Genomic DNA, 27019 nt, shown 5'->3' with positions numbered 1-27019 from the left:
TCTCTCTTAAGTGGCATTCATTCTTTCTTGCATTTGTTTAGCAAATACTGGTTGAATGCCTACCATATCTACACATTGGTTAGTTTGCTTGCTCCAACCACAGCCCCTTGAAGGACCAGCCCAACATGCTCCAGAAAGAACTGACACCCTCTACTCTATAGCCATGGCTTGCTATACCAGGATTGACCATCTAATCCACAACCTGCTGATGGACCAGTCAGACACTCTCTTTTGAAAATTGAAACTAAGAGATACAAAGAGAAGCAGAAATGGGACAAACCATGCAGCCCTTGAAAGAAGAAAAGGATATGATTTCTCTGACAGCTTCTCCAGCTCCAGTTCCCCAGAGGCCTGGCTATATTTCATTTCTTGTATCCATGAGCTTGCTTCTTTCTTTCTTACAATAAATATCTTGTTATTTGAGCAAGCTTGAATGAATTTCTAATCCTGCAACAACACTAGGCCTGACTAAGGTATCTGCAATATACAAAACTCTGTTCTAGACATCATGAAAGAGATTAGGTGACTCTGATGTGGATTCTGCTCTCAAGTTGTTTATAGTCCATGAGGAGAGATAGCAAACAACTACAATCCAAGGCATAAAGTGACGGGGGCCTTAAGAAGGACACAGCTAAAAAGCTGTGGCCATGCAGAAGAGGGAGTGCTAGCTGCTAGAGAAGACGTCTGAGCTGAGTCTTGAAGAACAATGAGATCTGGGCAGTGAAGAAGCTGTGGGGACAGGAGGATACCAATACCCCCCCGCCTAAACTTTCAGTGGCTTCTTATGGTCTAAGTTCTCTCTGGCTATTGGGACTTTGCATATCTAGCCAGACCCATCTGTCTAAATCTATTCTCACCATCTGTCAACACACACCTCACACTGGCATTGCTGCTGACTTCATCTCCTCACTGTCCTCTTCATCCCCAACTTGTGCAAATTGTCCCCCTCTCTTATGCTACCCTCATCTGTTCCTGACCAGCTCAAGTCCCATCTCTTTCATAAGCTCAGGCTCACGGGCACCCTCTCCTCCACACTCCTTTGTGGCCTGGTGCCCTGGAAAGGGAAGAGATGTGACACACCCAGAGGCCACCCCTATACCTCTACACCACACCTGGTGAGGGCCAGGCTGTCCTTCACTGCATGCTGCACTGGACTGTTGGCTGCCAGCGTGGTAGAAACAGGAAGACAAACTCCTCCTCCACTCTTAGCTGTCTCTGTCTACCTCGGACACAGCACAGAACTGAGCTTAACAAATACCTACAGACCGGCTGAATATGCAGTTACTTAAAACTACATCTCTTTTATTTGACACTACATTAAAGTGCACTAATTTGTGCGCTTGCTCCCTTCGGTTTAAAGCTTTTCCATATGAGGGCGTGCTGACCTCCCAACACCAGCATTGGCCTAGGGATGCTCTGAGAACAAGGGGGCCGTCCCTCCTCTTCCTATGCTCCTCTCAGAGCCTGAGGAGGGCTCTGCATACAGCAGGGCTTGGAGTGCTTCCCAACCGTGGTCTCCATGAAGGAGAGAAGTCAGACTGTGGGAACAGATGAGACACCCAAGAGTCACTGAAGAGGAGTCATGAGGACAAGGGAGGACCACCATAACGGTGAAGAGCAGCTCACAGTTCCTCGTGCGTATTACGTGCCAGGCACTATGCTAAGTGCTTTGCACACATATCTCATTCACTTGTCACAGGAACACTATGGGGTAGGTATTGCTTCACCCTTTTTACATATGAGGACAGTGACGCTCAAAGGTTAAGAACCATGCCCCAGGTTATATGGCACCTTGGTTAAGAGTATTGACTTTAGTGACACTGAGCTAGATTCATACTGACTTGTTGGTATCCACAGCTGGTAAGGGCAGAACTGAGACACACCTTTAGGACTACCTGCCCCCTAGTCAGTGTCCTTAACCTCTGTTCAGAAAAGAGCCCAGAAACCCGGCCTTGCACTTCCCTTTTCAATAGGGCTTTACTCTTCTTCCAAAGTTCCCTGGGGTCTGAGGCCAGAACCACAGGGGAGCTGGGCCTCAAGACTCCAACAGACCAGGTCCTGCTGACCAGTGCCCTCCACGCGGTGCCTGTCTCGGCCACCCCCACTCCCACTCCACCAACAGCCTGAATCTCTCTGAGGACCACTTCTTCTTCCCAGCCTTACGCCTGACAGGCTTGGGCCCTGGCCCAGGCCCACCCAGCACAGCACCACTGATCATAACAATCATGGTAATGAGAGGCATTGCTATCATTTTTAATTGTAATTTGTAGGCAATCATGCCCAGGGGCTCTTGGCTGCTGTAACTGAATACATGATCACATAAAACACAGCAAGGCTGTTAAAAAAACAAAACCAAACCCTACCCTAAGCCAGGAAGCTCTGACATAATCCCACCCTCTTTCTTTTCTTGCAGGACTACAAGAGGAAGAGAGAGGAGCCAGAGGTGGGGGGAGTTAATCATTGCTATCTCAGAAGGGGTGGGAAGCATCTGCCCATCACAGCTCTTGAGGAAAGAGAAGAGGCAGTTGTTGGGGCTTGAAAGTGGGAAAGTACAATTGAAAACCAAGTTTCTCTGCAACAAGGAATTATTCATCCCAGGAAAGTTCTTAAGGGATCAAGGACCCACTGTTATTAAGCTTCAGCTACTCAATTATGGTAATATCTGCAAGACAAATTAATGGGAATTATGGTTGCAATATATCAAACAATGAATGCGTATTCCAGGTTCCAGATCAGTTCAACTGGATTTGGGGGTAATTACAAGATTCCCCTGCTTGACCAGGAGACAGAGCTGCCCATGACTTCCCAGGCAACAAGCTTCAACTGCAGTCTGTTCTCCTGACCCTTCCTGAGAACAATTCCAGAGCTATATGTGTATGGTCACAAGTGCCATTTCTTCCTACTCCCTGACCCTACTTTTTTGGGCTGACCACTGTTCATGTGTCCCCTGGTAGTGACTATTCTCCCTAAGAATAGAGAATAGAGTGTCCCCTGGCAATTTTCCTTGGTAGCCTAGTCATATGGAAATCTTTCCAGCCTGGTTCTATCTCCACCCAAGCAGAGGTCCCCACAGGGAAGGGAGGAAGGCTGCATTCAGTTCTCCCAGCACTGTTGAGAACAGACCTCTCCTCCTCTCCTCCTCAGACTTTCGGGGGTGTGTGACTCACAGTCCCATCCTGACGTCCTCCAGGCCCCACGGAGTCAGTGATAAATGAAGAAGCTTCTGCAGCAAGATTGTGGCCCTGCTGCTCTGTGATCCAATCAGAAAGCTAAGAGCCTGCACATCCAGCGATAAGTAAAAAGCAGGTGGCTATTCAAGATGAGTTGAAATATGTTGGCTTGGTCCTTTTTTTTTAATACACGTGGGTGTGTCTTCTTGGAAATCTTCAGTTACCATGGGGTTGTTATTCCAGTTTGTGAGAATAGAAGGGTGTGTGTGTGTGTCTGTGTGTGTGTCTGTGTGTGGTGTGTGTGGTCAGATGGCTATGGCCCAGAGAAAGTTTATTACCCTGATACTCTGGGGGTAAGGGAGGAGGAGGAAAATGAAGGAACTATTTGTTCTTTCCTTCACAAATCCCTGTAGTGGGAATATTGAGAACACCACTCTGGCATTAAGTAAAATGTCTATAGTCTACACTCATGATGTCCTGGAAATTGCACTGAACCTGGAGTCATGAGACCAGGTTTGGACCCACCTTTACCACCAGCTAAGTCTGTGACCATGGCAGTCACCCCACCACTCTGAGCATTATACTGGATGATATCAATGACTTTACCTGTCGTATGGCTGTGCTATGGGTTTTCAAAACATGCACTGGTTCAAATTCTGAATAAATCATACACAATATTAATACAAGATTAACTTCACTATATCTTTTTAAAAAATACATAAAGCCATGGAGGATACTCCTAGTTCTATTCACAGATATGAGAGTAAAGGGAGAAATCTACTATCCCTAAAATACTTCTTGAGACAGAAGGACTAAATACTAAAGGAAGGAAACCAAAGGATATTGGCTTTAGAGCTTGGTCACTAAACTCACTTAAAGGTACCACCCATATAAGCAAGCCTCATGATGACCACTTACCCCACAGAGCCATGAAGATGGAGAAGAAGACAGTGGCAGGGTTGTCAAACAGGTGGCTGGCTCGTGCCGTACCACAGGCTGAGCTGAGGTTCCAGTAATCACAGGACTTGTCACAAAGGGGACACATGGTAAAGGCATTCTGCTGGTCACACATCTCTTTGCTGCAGTAGACAGAGACTTCTGGGTCAGGTGGAGCTCAAGCAAGACCCATCCTAAGCACATCACTCCCAAAACATCTCCCACTTCTGAATCTATGGCTGAGCTTATCAACTCTGTAAGTGAGGTGTGTTAAAGAAGTTGGAATAGGGTTCTTCACCGTGAGAGGGTGATTCTTGTATTTTGTCCAAAAAAATGGAAAGGCTGCCTTCTGAGGTATGGAGCCCATTGTCACTAGAAGTGTCCCAATAGAAAGTTAGTGACCATATGTCAGAGATGTTGTACATTGAATGACACCTTATAAAGTCCCTTCAAAATGTGTTGAGTCTGTGAGGTTGATGAGGAGCATCAATAATTATGACTAGATCACTCATCTGAAGTTAGATTTTGTCATCATCATTCAAGTATAGGCTGTCTTCTTAAACTCTACTGGCTATCTCACAAATGTGTGAGACTGGCCACAAGGAGAAACAAACACGAGTGTGTGACTGGACCAACACAAGCTCTTACTTCCAAAAGGAGAAGCCATGTGAAGAATAGAGTCAAGTCTGGGTTAGAAGCCCCTTTCTAAGTGCATCAGCTGCATGACCAGTTGTAGAATAGGATTAATAGCCTTAACCTAATAAGAATTATCATAACCATGAAATGGGATTAGGGAGAATGAAAAAATAAGGTGAATTCTTCCAAAGCCTAGATTTTATGATTCTTGGAGAAAGAAGCATGAGTCACATAAACATCCCTATATTCTAATCTATTCTCAATATATTTCTATTTAATGGACTGATGAATATATTTGAAATTCCATTCATTCCTTAGGTTATTAGCTGGGTCCCAAAATATGAGTGCTTACAAATAAGAACCAAGGAATTACCAGCCCTAACTGGCTTCCCCAATATCTCTCCACACTATATATTGGTAGGAAAAATTAATGAACTCATCATTCTGGTGTGTAACATCCCCCCAGGGGAATGGGTAGATGGTTAAGCTCATGGTTTGGGGGAAAAGGGTGGAGAACTCAAGGTTTCCTGAAAATGAAGAATTGGCTGTTCTCACAGACCAGCTGAAGACAGAGTGATGGGGAGGCAAGGGATCCTACGCTGAAAAGCACAGCTGTGTCTTCTCCAGAAAGAAGCAGCAGAGGGTGCTACAGAGCATGGCCGACCCGGGTGAGCACGCTGGCACCCTGTGTGCAAAAGCAAGCGCTTAGAAGAAACCCGGAAGTTAAAGGGATGCCTGGGTCTAGGTCCCCTTCATAAAGAAGTTGAAGGGTTTGACCGAGGGCCGTCACTGTGTGTCAAGTCCCAGCTTTCAGGCTTGCATTTAACAAGCTATTAAGTCCACGGCAGGGAAAGGCCTTCTGTGTGAGAGAATGGAAACTCTCGGTCTCCGAGGATAAACCCCAGTTCCTCCACCGCCTCGCTGCTAAGCTCTCCATTGGCAAGTGTCAATAGCAGTGACTCATTCACATCGACAACATTAAATGGTAATACTTAATAATACGTTCAGCCGTGCTAGTCTCACCTGAGCATGTTCTCACTGGTAACCAGAGAGCAAGGTTTATTTTAAGCCTTCTGGGTCAGACAAGTATTCACTGTGCAGTGGAAAAGGAGTTGCTACTTTCAGGGAAGAGAGTCCCCTCTCAGAAAACAGATTCTCACAGAAAATTATTGATCTGTATAATGCTAGGAAAGAACTGTGCGTTTCTCTCCAAGAACATACAAGTTCTCAGTGCTGCCCTTCAAGTGTGTGCGTGGGGGACGTCGCTTTGTCGGTCAGGGTCTTTTTACACATGGACCGGGGGGAGGGACAATCCTGTCAACTCCATCCTAATCAAACCTAGTCAATGCTAACAGGTCAAGAATGAAAAAAGTATCAGCAACCAGGTTGGTACGACACACTTTGAAACACTTGTGCTGCGTAAATTATTAGTTTCTAAATTAGAGTACAGTTACTATCAATCATTTGTGCAAAATGGCAGCCATTGTAACATGGATACTCCCAAATTATTTAAATTTTAACTCAGAATGCTTTATATGTATTGTGCTTTTTGTTTTGTTGGTTGGTTTTTTTGTTAGTTTTGTCGACGCTAGCAATTTGAACAGAATTCTGGAGAAATTTTGCCTCAGAATGGCATTAAAATGACTTTGTATTCTCTGAGAGAGGCTGCCTCCAGACAAGCTGAAAGATGAAAGAGGCTCTCCTAGAACTGAAATCATTCCTGGGTATTCACCAGCTGCATAACCCACAGATTTCTAGCTAGAAGTAACTGTGGCTACAAATCCAACGGCGTATTTCTTCAATCTATCACTTTTTCTAGAAAGCATAAAAAGGCTGATAAATGGCCTGACAATCAGTTGAATCAAGACCCCAAAACAAGTGGTGTTCTTAACGAGTGACTCATTGGTCAAAAGTTAGTTGACACAGGGTTGGGCTAGCACAAAGGGAGAAAGTGCAACGAGGCGATTATTCAGGAAATTCAGACGTAACATCTATTAAGGTATCAGACTTAAAGTAAGGATTTTTTTTTCAATATGGTTTAAATTAATCAGCTTTATTGTTTTTAATGCTCTGGTCTTTCCTACCCATGTAAGCCAATGCCTAACAAATGGAACCAATCCCTTGGTAAGGAGAGGAAAGTTCTATAGATGTATCATGCACATATGGAATTACTACTTACAAGTAATACGTGTAGCTCACATATCAAAGTTATTGGCAATAAAAGGTACCATTTAAAGTTCCACATAATGTAAATGTTCTGGTTTTGATGTTGTGCTATCGTTGCATAAGACATACCCAGTGTGGGAAATTGCATGACGGGTACATGGGGCCCCTCTGTACTATCCTGGCAACTTGCTGTGAATCTATAGTGTTTTCAAAAGAAAAAGTTTTTAAAAAGTGATACATAGATTGTAAATTCTGGGCTCACTGCCAAAATTGGAAACCTCTGAAATAATCCCAGGAATAGTACGAGTTTTTAATCATGCTTAGGGGTGGCTGCTAGACACAGATCCTGAAAGGGTATGAATTTGTTTAGATTCAGTATTAGAATTCAGAGACTAGTAAATTGATTCCATAATCTGCTGATGGGTTGCTATCCACAGTTTGTAAAACATCACACACTCTGAGAGGCAATATGATCCATCTGCAATGATAGTGATTGCCTTTTACATGCATACATGCCTGTACATATGAGTGTGCGTGCGTGTGCATAGATATTTATCACTGAAGCATGTGTAGACCATAGTCATTTCCAGCTGCAGTGGCCACTGTCACATGTATTCCCATGTGGGGAACCAGGGCACAAATTCTAAGTCCTGACGTCCACCAGCACACTGATGCCCCACCCACTATACTGGCTTCAGTTCTCTGTGCACAGCGTGGAGTTTTCCACTTTTGATCAACCTGAGGCCCAGCTCTCTAGGAATCCCAACTGGCCATGGAAAACATAGGAGGCGTGTTTCCTGAGAACGCAGCACGCAGGGCCAGTTGAAGCTACTGGGCTGCTGAGGAAGATATGAACACCTTGGAAGATTTCACAGCTTATTGGAAAAAGCAAAGCCTTTGGAGCAGAAAGCAACAGAAATCAAATCCCAACCCTGACAAGAATTAGTTGTTGAAGTTGTTGGACAAGTTATGTGACCTCACTTAGCATCAATTTCTCCATCTCTGTTAGGTGAAAATAATAACACTTATCTTATGGAGTTTATAACGTCAATCTCTATAAGATCAAAGAAACTAATATATAAAAACCACCTAGCACCATGCCTGGCACAGGTAGGTATTTGGTAAGTATTAGTTCTTCCCTCATGCTAGATGGCCTGGGGAAGGAAGAACCCCAACAACGTATCTACTGTGATAAAGGTCCCAGAACTCCCAGTCAAGAACACTGGACAGATAATACCGGAGTTCTATATACAAAAACATCTACTCGCTTGTCTCTTATACCAAGTTATTTAGCTTTATTCTAATTACTGGCAATGCCATCTCCAGTTTCTCTAATTTGCAAGACCATTTCTGTAGACTGACATAGTGCCAAGAAAAGCCACCTGGATTCTAACACTGGTAGATACACTTTCCTCAAAAGAGCCCAGCTCCTGGCCCTTCCTTCAGGATGGCCTTTACTTTTCCCATTACTATCCCCAACTCTAGCGGACACCCATAGTCTGACCAGTGTCCTCATCTACCGGGCTATTGAGGGAACATCCTCAGTGTTACAGTGTGTTAAGAGTACAATGGTACAGTGTGATCCTGCCCCACGGCCTCAACTGGTTGGCCCAGGGCCTGAGCCAAAACGAGCCAACAGGACTTTTTCACTTGGGACTAATCAAGTATGAAGCGCTAAGATGTAACACCCATGAGCTATTAGCAGCAATGTTTATATCTAGGTGGAAATCTTTGGTGAAACAAATAAATAACAGAAAGAATCAGAGACAAGAGATAAATAGGAGTCCCCATTTCCATTGTTACTTAGGCTGGCCACATGGTCGCCATGGGGTTCTCTGAGATACCACAGAATCCTTATAATAAATTCCCTTTTTTTGCTTAAGCTAGTTCAAGTTGCATTTCTATCACTTGCAATCAACAGAATATTAAAATAGACTAATCAGGCTTCAGTTTGCAAGGACAGTTCTGAAAATGGCGAGAGATTTACATCTATATATTGGCTGAGTGTCTCTTTTGTCTCTTGTACTCTATTTCCACATACGTTAATTCATTCAACAATCATTTATTACTACTCTGCTATGTGCCAAACAATGTCTCCTTTAATTCTCATGACACCACCATGAGGTAGATGTTACTATTACCATCTTACAGCCAAGGAAGGTTAGACTCAGGGAGTGAACTATCCAGTCGCATAGCTCATATATAATGCTGTCAGTCCTAAAGGATGCTATTTTTAAGTGCTTATTTTCTTTGTGGGCTCTCTTCCCCATCAGGACCAGCCTTTGTTCCATCCCTTGCTCTCCAAGAGCCCCACCATGGGGCCTGTTACTTCCTGCAGATTCTGACTTCCTGAACCAGAGGCTGAGCTTTCCTCAGTTCCACAGCTGCCTGCTTCTGCAGACAGCTTCACAGTATTTTATCCCAAAAGCCTTTGACCATATGGAAACGTGATCTCTACCGGATGCCACTCAACACTTTCTGCCTTGGGTCTTACGGGAAACCAGAGAAAAAAGTCACGAAGTTGAGGGAAAAAAGCATTTCTCAGGCATTATTTTTGTCATCAGGTATTATCTACCTGCCCACATCGACCCTGGTCCCGGAGAAGAGCTTGACTGGGGAAGGAAGTGGGCCACACCCAGCATGGCTCTGAAGCCCTTCCCAGAATCTGTAGCTCCCAGATCTGTCTCTGGAGGGAAGTTATGTGCGTGGTAAGGGAAGGAGAAAGAGAGTGAGGAGTTTGGAAGGAGGCATGTGAAACGTACTTGTAACTGGGATGAAACTCCGTATGCAAACTGATGCAGCATATGGAAATTGAGCCTTTTTCTTTCAAACCATCTTACCTGGGAATATCTTCTTCAATTGTTGCACATCCATAAAGAAACACAATCACCCCAATCACAGAAGACGGGATGAGGAATGACGTATATAACCCCAGCCAGGCAAAATACAGTCCAATTTTTTCTCCAAAATACTTTCTGGAAAAGAAAGAAAATAAAACACGTATTAAAAACATTATATACTTTGTTCATTTCTATTTGTTCTAAACCTGACAATGGGCCAGCATAATTGAAAAGGAATGGAAGCTACGTAAGGAAAGAGGGACCTCAGAACAAGGAATCTACAACTGGTTTTTTCTGAAATGAATTACATTCCACTGGAATCACATATACACACCTGTCCTGGCTGCTCATGTGAAATAGCTGTGAGAAGGAATCCAGCCCTAACAGCAAACTAAAATTATGCCATAAATTTTGGCATCTTTACCAGAGAAACATGCATAACACATCATCATTTCATGAGTGCCGGAGTACTCAACCCACAGAAAAACACACCTTTTTGGAACTAGCTTATATAAACAAAACACACAAATTATATACTTCATGAAAAAGTTTCCAAAATTAATCAAAAATAGCAAAACACATATCTAAGAACTCCAGAGAACCCCAAACAGAATAAATACAAAAACAAAAGTAAACTTCCACATACCTAGACACATCAAAAACTTCTGTAAAATGAACATAGAAAAAGAAAATCTTTAATTAAGCTGGGGTGGTGTGGATGGGGGAGGGGAAGATGAAGAAGGAAAGATATTACATACAAAGGAACAAAGGTAAGATTTACAGCCAATTTCTTGAAAGCCAGAAGATAATGGAATGACAACCTTAAAGTATGGAAAGAAAAAGAACCAGTCAATCCAGAATACTATATGCAATATTGCCCCTAAAGGAGATAAAACTGATTCTTTGGAAGCCAAAAACTATCTTAGTTATGACAGTGATTTTTAGACCGCCAAAGGGCCACAGAACATAAATTCAACTCAAAAGAAGTAGAAGGAAAGAAATAACAAAGAAGAGAGAAGAAAATCAATGAAATTGAAAGCCAAAAAACAGAGAAAGTCAATGGAACCAAAAGCTGATTGTTTGAAAGGATGAGTAAAACTGATAAATATTTAGTCAGATTGATCAAGAAAAAGATAAAACACAAATTACCAATATTGGGAATGAAAGAAGGGGCATCACCATAGTTCTTATTTTCCATTACCATGTAATAATGTTAGTCCTCTTTTCATGGGCACTCACTTTACCCTCTCCACCAGTCCACATTACCCATCTCTGGAAGAAGACGGAGAAGAAAGAATGCAGGAGAGAGAGAGAAGGTGTAATAAACACAAACTGATCTATTGCTTTCATCTGGATTGTTTTGTTTAAGCTCACTTTTAACTCTCACAACATCTTTTCCAGGTGAGAAAACTTCCTGGATAAACAGACTTGTCTAAGGTCACAAGGCTAGTGCACGGCAGAGCCAGAGTTCTATCACTTGCCATCCGACCCCATGATGTCTAGTGCTCTTGCCAGTATAACCACAGTCGCAGTAGAAACTGACGTTTATTGAGGACTAATTATTTGCCAAGTTCCACTCTAAGATTATGAATATTATTTTATTTTTCAGTCCTCACGACTCCAAGGGGTAGTATGTTACTATCCTCAAATTATAGATAAAGAAACTGATATACAAAAAGATTAACACCCAAGGTCACACAGGTAGTAAGAAGCAGAGACAAGATTCAAATCCAGTGCTTCTAAGTTGAGAGTCCAGTTCTTAACCTGCACATCATACTGACTCCCAGGAGGGATTCAGAGAAGGAAAGAAAATGGTTGGGCAGAGGATACGCCTGGGGAAATTTGCTGAGTTGGAGAGGGACCACACATAACCATACCCATCCATCCCCCATCCCCTGCCATGTTCCCGTGCTTTTTCCAGCTCTGAAGCTGTATCACCACAGTGGCCAATCTGAGGCATTCAGCCAGTCAGAGACACAAGACTTCCCCAACCACTCTCTCAACCCATACAATCTATAAATCTTTTCTCCCATAGCCTCCTAGGCTTATGCTTAAGGAACCTATCTGATAAATTAAACCTTACTGGAGTACTTTGTCACTTCTTCCAGGAAAACATTTGCATTCCAACAGAAGCTTTACGGAGATACAATGCCGTCACCTCTTAAAGGACGGGGTAGGATATTTTGAAGAACTCTTCTAACTGCCCCACATAAACAGTTGATTTCTCTGTTTACCCATAAAAATGCTGCTGGCAAGAGAGGTGGACAGGGAGCCTGACCACAGAGCCTAGATACCTGGAAAAGGGAGGGAAGGAGGGCAGAATGCATTAAGGTAGGAACAGATGGAGTAAAGAAGGAAACATAGTCAATTATGTCATTTAAGGAAAAGAATACAGCAGAGTTGAAAATTCAGATGCCCACAGGAACCGGGCGGGAAACATAAATGACAGAAGCAGGCCACGCATGACCAACCATAGGATCTCCTGTGGAAAACCAGAGGGCTCAGGTCACATTCAAGTGATGTGAGAAAATGGGGCCAGTGTTGCCAGACCCGACAACTTCCCCCCCAAAAAGCTGGAAATCTGTATTTCTCCTAATTTTTAAATGTTGGCAACCAATTCAACTGAAAGAAAAATGTACAACACAAACAAAAGACATCTGAGGACTGGACAAGGTCCATGGTATGTTAGCTGGCACCTTCTGTGGTATAACAGACATCACAGAACATGGGTTCTGGAGTGAGAAGAGCTGGGCATGAATCTGGCCTCTGCTGGTCTGCAATTTGGGAAAGTCTCTCAGCTTCTCTAAGCTTCATTTTTGCCATTTAAAATTATGTTAATGTGCAAGTTAAACGAGTAATGTCTGTGAAGACTTAGTAAGCAAGCAATAAATGTTAACTGTTGTAGACATTATTCCGAAAATTGACGCGACCTGCGACATTAAAATGAAGAACTTCTGTTCATCAAAAGACACTAACGAAAAGATAGGCTACAGAATGGGAAAAATATTTGCACACACGTCTTCAACAATGGACTTGTAGCTGGAATACATAAAGAACTTTTACAGATCAATAAGAATTAGGCAGACAAACCAATAGGAAAATAAGCAAAAGATTTGAGGGGACACTTCACAAGAAAAGATACCCAAGTGACCAATAAGCATATGAAAAAGTGCTCAGCTTCCCTAATCATCAAATCATCAGGAAAATGCAAATGAAGTTACAATGCAATACCTGTCACACTCATGAGAATGGCAAAAATGAAAAAGAGGGAAAACACCACGTGCTGGAATTTCTCCACATTTTTCCAAATGTGGAGAAACCAGATGCTCACGTGGTCCCGGTAGGATGTGTATAGATAGAGCCACTTTGGAAAAACTGCTTGGCAGTATCTGCCAGAGCTGAGTACGGGCATCCTCTGGGACTCAACCACTCTACTCCCAACTATATGCCCAACAGAGATGCGTATCTGTGCACCAAAAGACCAAAAGACACATACAGGAATGTTCACAGCAGCACTCTTTATAATAGCCCCAAGCTGGAAACTATCCAAATGAGTATAAGCAATAGAATGGATAAATATGTTTTGATATATTTGCTGAATATCATACAGCAACAAGAATGAAAAATTACAAGAACACACAATAATATGGACAAATCTCACAACACAATGTTGAACAAAGGAAGCCGGACACAAAAGAATATATACTGCATTATTCTATTTATATAAAGCTCAAAAGCAAAATAACTGTGCTAGAAGTGCAGATGGCAGTTAGCCTCAAGGAGGTAGTGACTAGGAGGGGGCAGGATGGGGGGGGACTTCTGGAGTGCTAATAATGTTTTCCTTGATCTCCTGCTGTTTGTATGTGTGTGTTCAGTTTGCAAAAATTCAGTGAGCTGTATATTTATTGTATATACACCTTTCTATATGTATATTATCCTTTGATTTTAAAATAGGTTTAAAGAAACACCACATGTCCTATAACCTGCAGGCCAATGGATTCCCTGGAGGTCGTCTTATCCTTCCCCTTATCTTCAAGCCAGGCGGCATTCAATCCATGTCAGGCATACATATCATTCAGGCTCAGATGTCACCAGATCTGAAAGGGGAGTTTCCACCTGTAGGAGGCACAGAAGGAAGAAGCCAAGCTAACAATAGACAAGGCTTCCGGAATGGGGCAGCCAGCCCTTAGATGCAAGGTCGGTGTTTGGCACGGCAGCCCGAGGCAGTGATGGAGGCTGAGTGATGCCCGTGCCATTCTCAGGCGATCAGAAGTAGGACAGGAGATGGTTATTGTGGAGCAGAGGTGCCAGCAGGGTGTGTTCCAGGGAAGCCGGCCCTGTCAGCCGAAGGGGCAACCCCTGCTCTCAACTCCTGCCAAGCCCACATCGGCCTGGCAGGATGGCAGGCATGGCACCTTCCTTCCTGGTCTTACAAAAAGCTGCCAGGCTTTCCTGGTCCCTCGGGAGACAGATTAAAGGCAAACAGATTCTGATGCTTTTAGCAGCATTGTGAGCAGGTGCAGGGATGCTAAAGAAAAGTTCTGAGCCTTTAATTAAAGTTCATGATAGTCGGTTTTCTGGAAGACAGCCTAGAAATTCCCAGCTACAGAAGAAGCCAGGCAAGCCAGCAAAGGCCTCTCCTTGGTGAAACCATGAGATGGAGCCAACATGGGTTTTGCCTTCTAAATCACCAATGATCCCTCCCTGGCCCCTCAGCCCTTGGAAATAATGTAAGCGGACTATGGTTGATAAGGTCTCAGCAGTGGAGAGCAAGGGGAGAAATGCATTATTCAGCATGTACCACATGCAAAGTTCCGAGTTCAATGCTTTATACACAGTATCTCATTTAATGCTTACGAAACATTCCAAGGCAAGTTAAAAATTAAGTTTTAGGATTAAGGTTACATTCAGATGTGCAAAACAGTTAAAGGTGACTTGGTCTCTTCAGATTTTTAACAATAGTCTCTTTGGGATGATTAGTCAATTCAAGGTTCAAGCTCACTGTCAGAACGGTCTCTCCCAGCTCAAAGAGTCTCCCCACCAAAGGCCATCCCCTGGGAATTTCCTGGTCTAAAGCTTGGACCTCTGCACTGCCCTCTGCTGCTCAGCTGCTGAGCTGGGCTGGGCTGGGTTGGCCCCCAATATCGTGTGGGCATCCACCAAGGGGTGCCAGGCCAGCAGGGTCCTACTGGGGCATCCAGCTGGCACCTACAGCATGCACTGCCTCTTTTTGTCCCAGCTCCAGCCTCTTCAGGTCTGCTGGCTCATGAGAATCTCTGGATGCTCCAGACGCTATCTCTGGGCTGTGGGCTGGAGGGGGCGCTATTTCAAGCTCATGTACCTAGACACCTCCTTCAGCAGTTCCTAATCAGCTGCCTGGGCATCGTGACGCTCTGGCATCATGCTCGATGCTGGGCTTCTCCAAAAGACTTGTAATTTCCTAAGGCTGCACTCTGATTTGTGAGACACAAACCCTGGGCACCAGGATTCACCCCCAAATCTCTAAGTGGTTCTACTCCTCTTGCTTCCACCTCCCGCTTCTATTCGAGAAAAGTTTGACTGCAAGATAGGAGGGGCCAGAATAATGACCTCTCAACCCCTACCCTTCTATACCCCTCTGTTCCTCTCCTTATAACAACCTTCCCTCTTTGGGAAAGCTTATTCTCCCTTCCTGGCTATTCGGAATTTCCCCATGTCTTATCTCCTCCGCCCCTCACTTCCCACCCCACTCCTAGGGAGTATTTGCCTTCCTTTTACCTTCCCTGGGGCGGGGAGGGGAGGGGAGGGGGTGGCAGAAAGGTTGTGGAGGGGGGGAACCTAAGAAGAGAATCCACGTTAAAAGGGATTTCAAACATTCTCTATACAGATATACTTTATATTCATTAAAGAATGGTGCTAATCAGTTTCTTTTCTCAGGACCCACAATCCCAGGACCTGAAACCCATGGTCCTTCTCTCCAGTGAGTACAGAATGCCTGTGAGGAAGGACCCACGGTCACAGGATGTCAGGTTCTCCAGGCCTCTCCCTTATCCCACCCCCCAGGTTCTGCTTTCTGATCATCAGCCTGGCAATCCGGGACCTGAATCCATCCCTGTGGGTGGGTCCCACTGGTTGGGGAACAACAGGTGGATTGTCACCCCTCTGCCAAAGGTGACACCAAGAGCCAGGCTGCCTCCCTTCTGCCAGGCACAGGCCAGCAGACACCGTAGCTGACTCCTCTGATCAACAGTAGGAGGGCCAGGAGGCTCTGAGTTCTTAGTTTTCCCAGGGAGGCCAACAGAAGGTCCCCTTCTGAAACGAAAATTTTGCTTCTATGTGGCAAGTTCAGAAAGGACAGTAAAGAAAGGCCTAGGTTCAGGAAGGCAGGGCTTTGAAAGTAGGCTCGCCTCAAGTCCTGACATTAGGAGACAACACAGATGCCACGCAAAGGATGGGAACCATTCAGAAGTTCCAGAGGGGAAAAAATACTACTTGGAATCAGAGAACCCTAAGTCTATGACACTCTCCTGGGCCACTTCTGTCAAGTGTCTCCTTCTCGCCGACCAAGTCCTCTTGTTTAAAAGGTTTCCAGATAAAGAGCTGTTGGATAAAGCATGGGAAACAACAGGGCTAGGCTGACGGGAGGCAGGGCCAGGCCCAGGAGCCAGAACTGGCTGGGCCGATGTGGTCCATCACAGGCCCTGCAAGCAGCAGGTGTGTTCAGAGGAGCAAACAAGCCTGAAGACCAGGGAGGGCCAGGGAGCAGATGAGGAAGACACTGAGTGCAGGGTCAACCAGAGAAGGAAGATACAGGTGACAGGTGGATAGGTTAGGCAGAGAAGAAGTCAGAGCTAGGAAAGGAAGGTAAAGCAAAAAAGCAAGGCAGGAAGAAACCAAGCTCCAGAAGCCAGAGCGTTGGCAGGATGCTCTTCGCAATCCAGGAGGAATACTAAAGGTAAGTTCTGATCCTAGTCTTTCTGCCCCTTTGTATATTCCCTTCAGTGGGGGGACTGCGGTTAACACCCATGCCTCCCCAGCCCAAAGGAGACACAGAACTAAAAATATAAAATAGCTCTATTTCCGAGTGCCCACTTCATTCCAGGGACCCTGTCGAATGCTTTGCCTGCATCGTCTCTTACGATCCTCACAAGAATCCTATGAGAGGATACAGGGCGTGGCAAGCAAATGGTGTCCCTGTGTGAATGAAAAGATTCCTTCCTTTAGGAATACACAGCCCCCCATCACGGTACAAGGCTTGGAGAGCAGAGCGTGGTCTGGATTTCAGCCTCTGCTCGCCCCTCAGCCAGGGACCTATGGGCGAGGCACAAAATTCATAAGCCTGAGTGGCCGTCCTAGAAGAAGCCACAGAGCAGGGGCTTCATAAGCACGTGTTTAATGGATGACTAAATCCTCACAATAACCCCACAAGGTGGGTACTAGGCCTGTCTCTCTGCTATGCACGAGGTGAGCATGGCTCAGAGAAACTGAGTAACTTGTGAAAGGTTGCGCAGCTAACAAGAGAAGAATCCGGACCCAACTCAGGGCTGCCTGATTAGAAACCTATACTTTACCCATGACATGTATCTCTTAAGTAACAGGGTAGAGGATAATGCAGATGGAAGCCTCCCAGTTTACAAAGTTTTAGGATTTATTTTCTATTTTAATGAAAAACTGGAGGGAATCCGAAAGATCATCTAAAATGGAGTTCTCCACTCAATGGTTTATAAAACCCTATGCCTCCCAGAAGCACATTCACACAAGAAAAGGCAATGACGGCATCCGTCCCAATTTCTATTTGTAAAAAAGCAATAAATAAAATGATTATTTAAACATTTCTGTTTCTTAGTGAGCAGCGTGAGAGCTGCCAGACACACATCAGGTGGTGATTAGAGACACATGCTCATGCCTAGTCCCCCACCATTTATCACCTAGGGGTTTGGCCATTTTACACTGTTTTTATTTTTATTCTTAAATATTGTTTACTTTTTACCCACAGCCAATCTTTAAATAAAGATAGAAACATAAGGAGCAATGCTGGTGAAATATCACACGTTAATGCAGAGCCTAACAATGGGGAGAAAGAATGCAACAGATTTGCCTCCAGATCCATAAATTGCACACAACTGATGAAAATTATTATACAACATAGAAAGATGTTCTCCTTACCGAATCCAGTGTTAAAAGGGAGGAGAGCTATTGTCTCCAAATATATCCAATTGGCTTTTCATTTACTGGGAGTTAAGCATTGTCCCCAACTACTGTGTATAAGCTACTGAGAAGTCCCTGCAAAAGTAGCCCAAAACTTTCTCTTTTAGCTCATCATTTGGAAATTAAAGACAAATATTAGATAATAAACCAGTTAAATTTTTAACTCGAAGCACAAACATACCAAATTTCAGGTCATGAAAATGTTTTGTTGTCTGTTTTGAAGCTGGAATATGATGATAAATATTAATCAAAGATTTTATATACATCATTACTGAAACCAAAGATGACATACTCTGCTATTTAAAAATATATTTGTTGTCCATGTCCATTCAAAAGCAGGAAAATACACATTCTTCTTAAGGACACATGGAACATTCTCCAGGATAGACCATATGTTAGACCACAAAACAAGTCTTAATAAACTTAAGAGTGAAATCATATCAAACATATTTTCTGACCAGAATAGTGTGAAATTAGACATCAATTACAAGAAGAAAACCTGAAAATTCACAAATGTGTGGACATTAAACAACATGCTACTGAAAAACCAATGGGCCAAAAGAGAAATCAAAGAAAAATCTTAAGACAGATGAAAATGGAAACACAGCATACCAAAACTTATGGGATACAGCTAACGAGTTCTAAGAGGGAAGTTCTTAGTGATAAATACCTACATTAAGAAATGAGAGAGATCTCAAATAGACAACCTAACTTTATACCTCAAGGAACTAGAAAAAAGAACAACAAATTAAGCCCAAAGTTAGTAGAAGGAAGGAAATAAAAATAAGAGCGGAAATAAATGAAATAGAGACTAAATAGACAATAGAAAAGATCGATGAAACTAAGAGCTTGTTGTTGAAAAGACAAACAAAATAGACAAACCTTTAGCTAGAATCACCAAGAAAAAAAAGAGGATATAAATAAAACCAGAAATGAAAAAGGAGATAAGACAACTGATACCAGAGAAATACAAAGGATCATAAGAGACTACTATAAGTAATTATATAACAACAAATTGAACAACCTAAAAGAAATGGATAAATTCCTAGAGATATACAAAGACTGAATGATGCAGAAACAGAAAATCTGAACACACCAGTTACTAGTAAGGAGATTGACTGAGTAATCAAAAACCTCCCAACAAACAAAAAGTCCAGGGCCAGATGGCTTCACCGGTGAATTCTACCAAAAATTCAAAGAAGATTTAATACCAATCTTTCTCAAATTCTTCCAAAAAATAGAAAAAGAGGAAGCACTTCCACACTCATTTTATGCAGCCATCATTACCCTGATACCAAAACCAGACAAGGGCACAATAAGAAAAGAAAATTATAGGCCATAATCCCTGAAGAACATAGATGCTAAAATCCTCAACAAAACAAGAGATAAAAAAGGGATCCAAGTTGGAACAGAAGAGGTTAAACTGTCTCCGTTTGCAGATGACACAGTGTTATATACAGAAAATCCCAAAGCCTCCACCAAAAACTGATAGAACTAATAAATGAATTCAGTAAAGCTGCAGGATATAAAATCAGTACACAAAAATCAGTTGCAGGGGCTGACCCCATGGCCGAGTGATTAAGTTCGCGCACTCCGCTGTGGCGGCCCAGGGTTTTGCTGGTTCAGATCCTGGGCGCGGACGTGGCACCCCTCGTCAGGCCACGTTGAGGCGGCGTCCCACATGCCACAACTAGAAGGACCTGCAACTAAGATATACAACTACATACCAGGGAGGATTTGGGGAGATAAAGCATAAAAAAAAAAAAAAATTGGCAACAGTTGTTAGCTCAGGTGCCAATCTTAAAAAAAAAAAAAAAGTCAGTTGCATTTCTATACAGTAATAGCAAACTATGAGAATGAGAAATTAAGAAAACAATCCCGTTTACAATTGCATCAAAAAGAATAAAATGCCTAGGAATAAATTTAACCAAGAAAGTGAAAGATCTGTACACTGAAAACTATAGGACGTTGATGAAAGAAATTGAAGAGGACACAAATATATGGGAAATATTCCATGGTCACAGACTAGAAGAATTAATAGTGCTAAAATGCCCATACTACTCAGAGCAGTCTACAGATTCAATGCAATCCCTATCAAAATTTCAATGGCATTTTTCGTAGAAATAGAAAAACCAATCCTAAAATTTGTAAGGAATCACAAAAGACCCCAAACAGCCAAAGCAATCTTTAGAAAGAAAAGAAAACAGGCCATCACACTTTCTGATTTCAAAGTATATTACAAAGCTATGGTAATCAAAACAGTATGGAATTGGCATAAAAACAGACACATGGATCAATGGAACAGAATAGAGAGCCCAGAAATAAACCCATGCATAAACTGTCAATTAGTTCACAACAAAGGAGCCAAGAATATACAATGAGGAAAGATACTCTCTTTAATAAATGGTGTTGGGGGAAAAAATAAAACAAAATAAAAATGTATTTGTTGGAACATGTTGGTTTTCTCTTGCATAATTTAATGTGATAATACAAACAGTGTGTGCCACCTCTCTTAAAAGGAAAAAAGACAGACTTGTCTTTATGTACCATGAATTGTATGTAATGAATTTTATAGTATGACATCCATTAACATATATTTAAAATAAAATATTTATACTTAGAACCATCTCTTCATCACATGCCACATAATATTGACTTAAAAACAATTGCTAAGGATGTTCAACAGATTAAACGTGTTCTGCCATGAAGGTGGTTTGTGTGGAGCTGCAGACCCCCTCTCTACCCTGCTCCACCTGGTCTGTACCCCAGGAAGCTGACCTGTGTGGATTGCATCAACGAGGCCCCCTGGCTCTCTGGCTGATGGGTTGGCCAATGGGGGGCACCTGCAGGAAATTGAAGGGTGGGAGAATAAAGATAATGGGGCATTGATACCCTCCGCTGTCTTGTTGTAAAGCCCAAGGTAGGCAGTTGGTGCCACCACTCCTGTCAGAGGTCTCCCCTGTATGGTAGCTTCAGCCACAGCTCTCTCTGGGTTCTGCAACCACAACTTCCTCTTGCCATTTTGGGTCTAGAATTGCTAACAATGCCCCGCTATTCCCATACCTGGAGTGCTTCCCCATCCCTTGTGGATTTCCCATAATCCTCAATTATCCATTAAAGTGTGTCACCTCTTTCCCAAATAATACAAGGTTCAAAACTCAAAAAAGGGAGTGAGGGGAGTGAGAAGTTACTGATCTGTTATAATCCTCTCACTTTACCATTTAGGGAACTGAGGCTGATGGACATTACCAGATTTGTCCAAAATCACCACCAATAACAAGGTGGAGCCACAATTAGACACCAGACCTAACATGGGAATAATAGAGACCATCCATCGTCAGGGTTAGAAGAGCGTGTGAGTTAATATCCATGAAGTGCCTGAAACAGGACCTGGCACACAGTAAACACTCAGAAATGTTAGCTAGCAGCAGCAGCATGATCATTGTCATCGCCATCATCCTGTGCTAATTCCCAATGCAGGTGAGAAAAAAGGGGAAATGGACTTAAAAACACACAGAATTTCTAGGATAGAAATTCTAAAATTAATTCTATTTGGTAGATGGAGGAACCAAAGCCCAAAAAGGTTCTGTGCAAGGAAAGGCCACGGCCCCTTCAGTATGAATGAGAAAGAGGCGCCAGAGCGCAGCACTCGCTGAGAGCTCCCTTGTACCCCCTCGGCCAGGGGCCTGTTCAGTAAGCAACCTGCACAGCTGTCAAACAAGGGCCCCCAGAAGATTGTTGTCACTGTTAAAGGAAAATGACCTTCATCTCATCGAGTTGTTACAAATTTCCACTGAGACAGCATACAAAAAGTCCTTTAAAAATTGAAAAGCAGAGTATTCCACCACAAATTACCATGGCCTCCTTACTCCACATTCTTCCAAAAAGAAAGCAGCCCAGAGACAAGAATAATAGGAGGTTGAAGAACTGTTTTGACTTCGCTATTCCATAATGTGTGCGGGTGGCAGAAAAAAATAAACTTGTTTTCCCTTGCAACAAAAATATGTTCTTTGGTGTTCTTCAATATTCTCAAGGAGAAAGAAAGACCAGCACTATGAGATGTAACAATCACACCAAAGAAACAGTTATATTTTACACAGAAAGGTTGATAAAGAAATGTCTTGATATAAAGCACAGTTTTTACCAAAAGCTCACGGGCAATGTTGGTGTTGATGTTTTCGGGGAACGCCTGATGCCGTGCTGGAACCTCTGTGAAAGCTGTGGGAGAGCCCACCCCTCCCAGAGCGGGGGCTGCTCTTCACCGAGACACAGGCCAGGGCTATCTTGAGCTTCTGCAGCCCACATTCCCACCTCAGTGTGCATCCATGTGAAATCTCAACTGGGCTCTGGTTGTTTTTCTTTGAAATTCAAGATGCATTTCTCACCTTTAAAATAACCCTGTTTCTTCTGTTGCTGGGCATTATACCTCTTCTTGATGACTTCTCTTTTACCAAATTTGTTCCTCTTTCATCCATCAAAGAAGGAAAGCAAAAAACATTTACTGAGCACCTACTCCTGATTTTACAAACATAGATGCTTTAATCTCTACCCTATGAGTTAGGAATTACTCCCCCAATTTGCAGATAAGGAAAACAAGCCTCAGAGAAGTTAAGTCTCATGTCCAAGGTCCACATGCAGTTACCTACACATCTGAATGTTCAACCAAAGTCTACCTATCTTGAAAATCTTTGATCCCTTCCACTGCCCCATTTTTCACTAATTCTAAACCTTTTCTTTCCACTGCTAATTGTACATCCCTCCTCCAGCACAAGAATATCATTAGTGGATAAGAGAACAGGAATGATCATTTATCACGCACACACACACACAGAGAAAAATAAATCCTACAAAACAGCAACAGTCTCCATCATCTCATCTTGGCCCAGAAGATCACCATGTGCCCATATGAGTCACGTTAAAAATTATGGAAGAATAACAATGAAAAACTTCCAAATTGTTTTTCCAACTATTAAGATGCATTACCCTGAGCACCATAAATCTTTCTTCAGGAGTTTGTCAGAAAAGTTTTCTCCCTCGGATCTCTCCATGATGGACTCTCTTTGCCCCCGAGAAAGTACACTCCCTCAGCTCAGAGAGCCTTCCCAGCCAATGTCCTGCCCGGCCCCGACTGCAGCCTGGTGTGGTGAGCAGTAAATAATCGTAACGAACTGAGGAGCATAAGCTCAACATTTTCACATAGAAGTAGCTTTAAAATTTGTCAAAACCAGGGCCGGCCCCGTGGCCGAGTGGTTAAGTTCATGCACTCCACTTCGGCAGCCCAGGCTTCGCTGGTTTGGATCTTTGGCGTGGACCTACACACTGCTCATCAGGCCATGCTGTGGCAGCGTCCCACGTAGAAGAACTAGAATGACTTACAACTAAGATATACAACTACGTACTGGGGCTTTGGGGAGAAAAAAGAAAAAAAAGCTGTGAAAACTAACACCATCTGAACCCCATCCTCACATATCTGGATTGAGGTTAAAGAAGCTTGGGCATGCCAAGGCCACATGAGACTCAACTAAAAACTCCTCTCCAAGCCCACCTCAGCTCTCCAGTCCAGGCTCTCCCTCCTCAGACCCCACACCAGCAACGGGCACTGTTGGCAGACACGTGTCTTCAGACCTTATCTGCTATGCTCTAGAACTTCCTTCCTCTGCGTTGTACTTCTGCTTTGGTATTAAGATCAGCAATACTGAAAATCTGCACAGCACTTTACAGTGTATAAAGTACCGTCACGCACTCTATCATATGCAATCCTCCCAACCACTCTTTGGAGAATAAAGTGAAGGTGATGGGGGTTAAACAACTGCCCTAAAGCCAAACAGCGATGGCAGGGATGCTGGGACTGATACTGTGTCTTCTGCCCCCACCGCCCGAGCACTTTCAGCTCTACTGCTTTCTTGTTACTTAAGCGATTGTGTCTTGTCTCCCTAGACTTACTGCAAGCACCTCCAGAGTTTATACAACTTTCCTCCCCATGTGGGCCTTGTACAAGGATCTGCCCTTGCCCAGCACTTAAGTCCCTGTTGAATGCAAGAATGAATGAACAGGGGAGGTGAGCACCTTCTCTGTGTCAAGTAATGGCAAGTAGAAGAAAGAAAGCTTCAGGTGATCACATGGGAGCCATTTAGGAACAAAGCCACTCAGGGGCAGCACCAGTCTCTGTGACCAGGCTCCTGATTCCTTAGAATAATCTTCACATGGGTAGGCTTGCCCCCCACGGCCTTTCTCCCAGCATCTTTTAACTTAAGGACTAGAGGATAAGGAGCTCCTTGGAGCTTAGATGCAATCCTGGCTCCAGCGCCTTCTTCTCATTGGCATACAAATGTAGAATCCTAGCAGAGCTTGAGCTGAAGCTAAAGGTTGCATGCTTTCAGATCCTTGGCAGGGCTCCTGAGGTGTCTGAGTGTAGAACAATGTCACAACCTAGAGGACCACTCCAAGGTTTGAGGAGAAGAACACCTGAATGTGGCAAGCCCCAAAGAACTCAGCTTCCAGATCTTAGGGAAAGGTCGTGAATCCCTTATGCAAACCTCCCCAGAGTTCTTTCAGAACCCAGGACACAAGACAGCAAACGCATGAAGGATAAATATCTCTTCAAAGTATATACAAAAGGAATGAAGTGAATGAAAGGAAATGAGCTTAAAAATAATCAGATGTGGAAACTGGCATGAACTTGGAGGAAATAAAAAAGCCATCGGAGTTAAGGAGTTCACAGGGGGCAATTAGCTGTAGCTTGAGGCACCAGCATTAACCGAGAATCCTCAGTGTTGCAGATGATAAAAGGAACGGTCTCTATAAAGAATCCTAAAATTCATATGGGGCAACCAAAGACCCCAAATTGCTAAGACAATCCTGAAGAAAAAGAACAAAGCTGGAGGTATCACAATCCCTGACTTCAAAATGTACTACAAAGCCATAGTGATCAAAACGGCATGGTACTGGTATAAAAACAGGCACACAGATCAATGGAACAGAACAGAAAGCCCAGAAATAAAACCGCGCATCTACAGACAGCTAATCTTCGACAAAGGTGCCAAGAACATACAATGGAGAAAAGACAGTCTCTTCAATAAATGGTGTTGGGAAAACTGAACAGCAACATGCAAAAGAATGAAAGTAGGCCATTATCTCACACCATACACAAAAATAAACTTAAAATGGATCAAAGACTTGAAGATATGTCCTGAAACTATAAAATTCCTAGAAGATAATATCGGTAGTACACTCTTTGACCTCAAACTAAAAAGGATCTTTTCAAATACCATGTCTTGTCAGACAGGGGAAACAAAAGAAAAAATAAACACGTGGGAGTTCATCAGACTAAAGAGCTTCAGCAAGGCAAAAGAAACTAGAATCAAAACAAAGAGACAACCCACTAATTGGGAGAAAACATTTGCAAATCATGTATCTGACAAGGGGTTAATCTCCATAATGTATAAGGAACTCACACAACTGAACAACAAAAAAACAAACAGCCCCATCAAAAAATGGGCAGAGGATATGAACAGACATTTTTCCAAAGAAGATATACAGATGGCCAATAAACACATGAAAAGATGTTCAATATCACTAATCATCAGGGAAATGCAAGTCAAAACTACACTAAGTTACCACCTGATGCCTGTTAAAATGGCTATGATCACTAAGACTAAAAATAACAAATGTTGGAGAGGGTGTGGAGAGAAGGGAACCCTCATACACTGCTGGTGGGAATGCAAACTGGTGCAGCCACCGTGGAAAACAGTATGGAGATTCCTCAAAAAAACTAAAAATAGAACAATCATATGACCCAGCTATCCCACTACTGGGTATCTACCGAAACAACTTGAAATCAACAATCCAAAGTAGCATATGCACCCCTACGTTTGTTGCAGCACTATTCACAATAGCCAAGACATGGAAACAGTCCAGGTGCCCATGGACTGATGATTGGATAAAGAAGATGTGGTACATATACACAATGGAATACTACTCAGCGATAAAAAAGACAAATTCATCTCATTTGCAAATAACATGGAAGGACCTGGAGGGAATTATGCTCACTGAAATAAGCTAGTCTGAGAAAGACAAACACCAGATGATTTCACTCATATGTGGAATGTAAACAAATACATGAACAAAGAAAACAGTTGAGTGGTTATCAGGGGCGGGGGGTGGGGGGTGGGCACAGAGGGTGAAGGGGAGCACTTATGTGGTGACGGTCAAGGAATAATGTACAACTGAAATCTCACATTGATGTAAACCACTATGAACTCAACAAAAAAATAAATAAAACAGACACTTTCACACCTTATAGGAAAAAAGAAGAATGGTCTCTAGATGAGGTGGAGATAATCAGCTATGGCCTCATCGAGGCTTCAGAGAGAAGGGAAAAGTCAGTCGTTTGTCCTTTACTTCATGCTGATGATACAGAGAAGACAAGGTCTTAGGGAGAAAAGCAACATGAAAGAGGACAAGAGAAGAGAGCAGTGTCCCCTTGTGAACTTGATCCTCTCAAAACCTGGCAAGTGGCAGCACGGCCTGAAGAGACGAGGCGTTCAATATGGGGCTTGTAAAAGTGGCTCCTAAGTCATCCAGAGGCTCTTTCTCAACAATGCTGTCTTATTATTTCAGGGCAAGTGCATCGCAAACATATGGGTTTGATTGTACCTCCCCACCCCTATCTTCCTCTCCCCATGCTGGAAAAACACACACAGATTTCAAAATGAAAAGGAAAAAAACAAAAGAACAGCCAGGGACCAAAATGCATAGTATGGTTTTAAGCAAGCTTGGCGCATGCTAGGAAAACAATTGTAGCTGGTCAACAAATCCAAATGGCAGTGGCACTCAGCCCTGTCATTAACACTGACAGCCAGGAATGTAACTGCAATTAGGTGGGGGCAGACATGTGGTCTACCAGAGAGGACTAGAAAGAAATGGCCCCCAAAAGTCTAACACTTAGTTGGGTAAGGTAACGCATCAGTTCCCCACAGTTTCAAGACAAATGTGCAAGGGTGACTCCACTTCTGTCCTCAGACGTTATCAAAGGGTTAGTGTCCAGCTGTTCTCCATCTCCACTGGAAATGGAACAAAACAGCT

General features: G+C 43.2%; 1 protein-coding gene across 1 annotated transcript in view; it reads right to left on the bottom strand.

The window, feature by feature from the left end:
- Positions 1-27019, bottom strand: part of ANO2 (anoctamin 2) — a 325024-nt gene that overhangs the window by 159535 nt on the left and 138470 nt on the right. Inside the window, exons 11-12 of the mRNA XM_046676889.1 lie at positions 9749-9883; positions 4089-4249 (exon numbers count right to left, since the gene is read on the bottom strand). Coding sequence (XP_046532845.1) covers positions 4089-4249; positions 9749-9883 — 296 coding nt within the window. The remainder of the gene's footprint in view (positions 1-4088; positions 4250-9748; positions 9884-27019) is intronic.

Source organism: Equus quagga, chromosome 1, assembly GCF_021613505.1.
Source record: "Equus quagga isolate Etosha38 chromosome 1, UCLA_HA_Equagga_1.0, whole genome shotgun sequence".
Classification (NCBI taxonomy): Eukaryota; Metazoa; Chordata; class Mammalia; order Perissodactyla; family Equidae; genus Equus; species Equus quagga.
Note: the sequence above shows the minus strand (reverse complement) of the source record. Positions and strands in the feature narration are given on the sequence as shown.